The sequence below is a fragment of the Seriola dumerili genome, unplaced genomic scaffold (genome assembly GCF_002260705.1).
Source record: "Seriola dumerili isolate Sdu_G_001 unplaced genomic scaffold, Sdu_1.0 BDQW01000544.1, whole genome shotgun sequence".
In the NCBI taxonomy this organism is placed as follows: Eukaryota; Metazoa; Chordata; class Actinopteri; order Carangiformes; family Carangidae; genus Seriola; species Seriola dumerili.
In genome coordinates, this window is record NW_019174799.1 from 173,354 (window position 1) to 179,193 (window position 5,840).

Genomic DNA, 5,840 nt, shown 5'->3' on the forward strand with positions numbered 1-5,840 from the left:
ATCTGTCTCTGCTGTCAGGCCTGTCTTTATCTGTTCAGATTGAATTAATAACAGAAGAGAGAAATGAATATGAGTTATTGTGTTTACATATCACACACACACACACACACACACACACACACACACACACACACACACACACTGAGCTGTGACATCAGCTGTTAAAAATGTGATGATATCAGAAATCTCATGGGACGATTCACACGGACGCTGTTGAAGAAGAAACACACGCGCACAAACACACACACACACACACACACACACACACACACACACACCCTCCTGAACCTTCAGCTGCAGATCAACACACTGATCACAGCAACACGTGGAGTTATTACAACATGATCACAAAGAACTGACTGTTTACGGCCTCCATATATAACAGCACATAAATACATTTACTCAACATCACAGACTGGAGACTGTGACGTCAGCTGCAGCTTCTTCTGTCTGAAACCAAAGACACATTGTTTCAAATATGAAAAATCTGCTGCTGTTCCCGCTGCGGACTGTGACAGTGAGTGTTCTAGAACGCGGCTACTAACTTAACAACGGTAACTAAGGAGGGCGGGGTTTTATGTTGTCAACAAAATACGGTCGTGGTGTCGAAATCACACAAATACTTACACTGTGTGATCACAAAAACTACATGATGAAAACATTTATTACCCATGGTGCCCCTGTTCGTCTGTGCGCCAACAGGCTACGTTGTTTCTCTTTAAATCAAGAGGAAGAAATGACATCAAAGTGAAATCTATAGAAATAAATCACATCAAGCAGCATTTATGCTCATAGTGTATAATATAAGGACCAATCAGGAACGTTCTCTGGATAAACAAACTGTCTGTGGTCAGACACACTGTGACACGCGGAGAGTTTTTGACGGCATTTAAAGTTTTTAAAGAAAACAAACTAAACAACCGCGAGAAGCGTTTTTTTTTTAATTTTCAGCCGCTGATAACTTCACAGCTTCTCTCAACATTACGGTAACAGTTTAAATCACAGACAATAGACCCATTACTGCGCATGTCAAGGTTTAACATGGTGCTGCCTTCATGAAATATAGGACAATACAAATCTGAGTATTTGTCGCTGTAACTCTGGTGCCGGTTTGAATTTCAATGATTTGTTAATGTGCTCAACTCATGACAACATATTTTTATTTGGTGGTTATCATATATTTTATCATAAAACTCCTCTTCAGCCTATCATGTTCCTTGTTACCTCTGATAGAGAAAGTTAAAATAAAGAAATGTAATAGTGACGAGTCTACCACGAGTCCCTGAACGCAGCACAGATAAGCCCCGTCCCCCGTGGCCGGCGGCTGTAGCGGTGCGTTCACAGGAGTTTTTTCCGGAGTGTTTGAAAGTTGTCAACAGAGGGAAGAAGAAGAAGAAGAAGAAGGAGAAGAAGACGAGCGGAGAATCTGAGCCGCTTCACACCGACAGCAGAGCTCGGAGGGGGAGGAATGGGCTGCAGCCACAGCAAGGTGAGGGACCCGGACAGAAACCAGCGGAGTCTCGGTAGAAGTTGACTTTGTTTCGGGGGGAGGAGGTTCATTAGCAGGCGGCCGGCGGCTGCTGCTGCTGCACGGCCGCGAAACGTGCGGGGAATGAGCTCCGGATAATGGACCGTGTGCTCCGGAGTCCGGACTGCTTCAGTACAGAGTTTGTACCGGGTACAGCGGTGATGCAGGTGTCGAGCTGGCGCCAAAGAAAATCCCGCAGAACGTAACTTTGTGTCGTTTCTCAACATCTGTTTCTAATCTCGCATCGTGTTTGAATTTCAGGCGGTTTTTCCCACGGTGCTGTTTTTTTTAAAGAACATCTTTAAATGTTTTAGTTTTAAGGTTAATCCCTCTTTGAGATAAAAGACATCTACAGTGATTTTATGGAGCTTTGTGCTGTTTTTATCACTTAAAATGTGGCTATATTGTCATGATATTCCATTAGTAAGTTCCTATGTGACTTCACAGTGACCTTGCTGTATTACATGGTGTTCTGTAATACTTTTGAATAGGGAACTTGTACTGTGACATTTCTGTTAACATCCCAGCAGTATGAGTCAGTTCTAGTCCTTTAATCTCCATGAAACCAGCACTTTAACTTTAAGATATATAAATAGTGACCTTACTGTTTGTATGACATCACAGTCATCTTGCAGTAATCTTCCTGTTGTTGTGCAGTGGTTTGTAATATCTGTACTGCAGTACTCACGGCTGCGAGTCTCTTCTGCTGAGTATATAAAGTATCTGGAGTTTGGCAGCTGCTGTCTTCTTCCAGTTATTGATAGAAAGTGACAGAGCAGCCGAGGTTTCATGTGGGTCAGGGGTTTCCTAACTGAGGCCCCCGGGCCTCTTGGAGTTTAATAGCAATTTGTCAAATATAAATTATGTAGAATCCGTTATTGAATCCATTTTTATTGATCCAGCTTTCATCGTTTGTCAGTAAGTGAAGGTAAAAATAGGTAAAAGTCAGAGTTTCAGGTGAACTCTGTTGAAACTGTACGGTTACAATTAATATAGATAACCTTCAGCTGAGCAGCAGCAGATATCAAATGTTGGTTAAATGTGCATCTGCCACATTGAAATAACAGCTGGTGCTGACTGACTGGTTAGGTTACTTTAGTTTGTACCTGTGGGTAGATTCAGTCTGCAGTAAAAAGAGTTTTAACACACAGCACAGACAACACCACGTGCATGAGGTGAACATAGATAAGTTAATATAGATTGCCTCTATGCAGTGTTACTACAGTTTATTCATATGAGTGATGCTGCTGGAATGAAGCTCTTCATATCATCTATACCTGCCGTATGAACAGATGCTAGGTGAGACTGTGACTCACCGCCTCAGTTCTTGAGATGCAGCAGATGTTGGTCGTGACTGACGACCTGTTGTGTAATCCAGAGGGTGGAAGGTGGTAGAGTAACTTTATTGGATTCACCGCTCTTCGCTCGCAACTCAACAACACACCTGTGAAATGATTGGCTGTTTTCCACTCGTAGCTCCATTACCAAGGGATCTGATAGGCTGGTATGTGACTGTTGGTTTCTCTGCCTGAACCTTTTTGCTGTTCTGTTCTGTTCTGCAGCAGGTGAAAACCAGGTGTTAGAAAACTGAGTCTGCTGCTGCTGATGGATTTATGCTGCACATTCATCTGTTTCTCAGCTCATGTGCTCACATGTGACACAGGTTTAGCGATCAAAAGAAAATGAAGAGATTTTTCTTGCTCTTACTTTTCTGTAAACTGAATATTTCTGGGTTGTGACAGAGCATGTGATGATGTCTTAAGAGAAAATGAGTTTCTACAGAAATATTGATTCTTATTCATCATAATCTCTCTGCTGAAACATGAATAAATCCAAATATTCAGAGGAGCAGCTCAGTAATTGATCCTCAGACCGGGTTGTTTCACCACAGAACCAGAACAGAAGCAGACCAGTTCTAGAGACTGTTACATAACCTGAGACCCAGTAAAGCTTTGATTAGCTCAGAATAGAAACAGCTTGGTCAGAGAGGCTCAGAGTCTGAGCTGCAGGAGGAGGAGGAGGCAGTGTGGTGAATGATCGCTTTAATCCTGCTTTCATTCACCTGTGCTCACCTGCTGGACATTTGTTTGTAACATAGTGAAGACTCAGTTTAACAAGATGCCTGAATAAACAAACTAGAAAACAACACAGTGAAACATCTGCTTCAACAGCTGTTGAATGATTCAAATACTTCTGGTTTATTTAAACACAGATTTCTCAGGAACCTTCCCTGCAGCAGAAACACAGTCCTGTCTCTGAGCTCTCAGCAGCTCCTTCCTCCTCCTCTGATCTACGTCGTCAGCTGTGAGACCCGACACGGTGGAGCAGTGGTCGGCACTGACGCCTCAGAGCAACAAGGTTCTGGGTTGAATCTGGGTGTAGATGTTGCATGTTTCCTCCCACAAAAATACATTCATTGGTGACTCTAAATTGCCCATTTATTTGCATCTCCAACCTGAATGCTGCTGTGAAGATTTACCTGTTGTGATGTCATCCAGGTGTTTGACTGTGGACTCAGCTCTCTGCTGAAATCACCTGGACTCGATCGTTTTCACACATTCATGTTTTAAACTTTAGACGTGTGTGTGTGTGTGTGTGTGTGTGTGTGTGCGTGTGTGTGTGTGTGTGTGCGTGTGTGTGTGTGTGTGTGCGTGTGTGTGTGTGTGTGTGTGTGTGTGTGTATATGTTGGAGTCGCTGCTGCAGGTTCGACTCTTCACTGTGTAGTAACTCACTTCCTGTTGAGCTCTGAACCTGTCGCCTGATGTACGTTAATCCACTTTATGTGGAGGATCAGACTGAACCTGCGTCAGTTCCTGTGAAATCAAATGTAAACGTAGCAATGTCGTTTTACTGATCAGTTCAGTAATAATCAATAAGTGGATAGGTTATCAGAGGTCAGGAGGTTGTGATGTGGAGCTGGTCTCCGGCTCTGTTGGTGACGTCACTGTGATCTTGTATATTTGGGGTAAAGTTCACGATGCAGCAGCTCCACAATAAACTCCAACTACAAAACCGCAGCTGAGGGAGGAAGAGGCGGGAAAGTTTCCTCGTGCTTCAGAGCGACGGTCTTCAACACGGGGGTCGGGACCCTGTGGGAGGTCGAGAGGTGACCGTGTCCTCCGTGTCTGTTCATCTGTTTGTGTGGCCACACCTCTCAGGTCCAGGGTGAGCTGAGACCTCCGGCCCGGTCTTGGTCTCTGACTCACATCCTGACGGTGGAGTCATTGCAGCTTGTAATATTTTCCCTTTGCTATGGTGATGTAGATAAATTCTGACTGTAGCGGTTGAAAGAAGACGTCACATGAAGCTCTCGTGCCTCAGGATCTCTGCAGGTGGCTCAGGCCTGATCAGGAACCACCATAGTCTGGATCTGACGAGGCAGAGACTCTTCTTTAAACCGAGGAGGAGCTGCAACAGTTCAGGTGTTTAGGTGTTTATGTCACAACTGAGGAACCTGAGGCCTCATTTATCAACAGAGTGTGTGTGTGTGTGTGTGTGTGTGTGTATTTACAACCACACACACAATAACCCCTGTACTACCATCAACCAGTAGTGTTTTTATGAGAGTTTCATTTCAAACCAGCAGCTTCCTTCACTAACCCAGAACCACTTCCTGTTATTTCTTCAAGTGAGTTTTTATTGAAGCTGATTTTTAGTTCTGAGCTGATCATAGAATTGGTATCAGGGCCAATCGGCCATATTTTAATTGATCATATCAGTTTGTTTGTTTTTGTCAGTTTTTGCTATTGCTACATAGCTAGCGTTAGCATTAGCAGCTGTTTACGTACCAGTTTAGAAGAAACGTGAGTTCAGCGTCAAACTTCATTCCTTTACTCACCAACATCTGTCTCCAGAGGTGGAAACTAACACCAGTGTAAACTCTTGTTTCTTTCACGTCTTGTCTTCTACTGATGTTAGCATGCTAACCACCTAGCCCCGGCCTGTTTCCACATTGTAGCGTCCATTCTGTCCTGAAGACGTAGCTGCTCAGACGACGTATCATAACCTCTAAAAAGACAAAGTTGGCTGATGCTCTTGTCAGGAGACAATCACCTCCACCTGCTGCTGACAAGAAACCAGGTTCAGCAGCAGAGAAAACTTAAAGAGAACCTTTTAATTAAAGCAAAATTAAAATCTGATCCTTTGTTAACTGTACTCTGCTGTGTCCACGTCAGCCTGTTGGTGTCACAGTTTCCTCAACAACAGTCGACTCTTAACTGCAGCCAAACAGCTTCTCTAAACGGCGTTAATAAACCTACTAACGATCATTTTGATTATTGATTAAAATGCTGATTACTCTCTGGATTCATC

The 5,840-nt window shown here is 43.6% G+C and overlaps 1 protein-coding gene across 1 annotated transcript in view; it reads left to right on the forward strand.

Annotated features, from left to right (window-relative positions):
* The first annotated feature begins 1,331 nt into the window (after positions 1-1,331).
* The window catches only part of ccdc69 (coiled-coil domain containing 69), a 24,081-nt gene continuing 19,572 nt past the window's right edge, over positions 1,332-5,840 (forward strand). Inside the window, exon 1 of the mRNA XM_022764498.1 lies at positions 1,332-1,489. Within this exon, the coding sequence (XP_022620219.1) occupies positions 1,469-1,489 (21 nt within the window). The 5' untranslated portion in view covers positions 1,332-1,468. The remainder of the gene's footprint in view (positions 1,490-5,840) is intronic.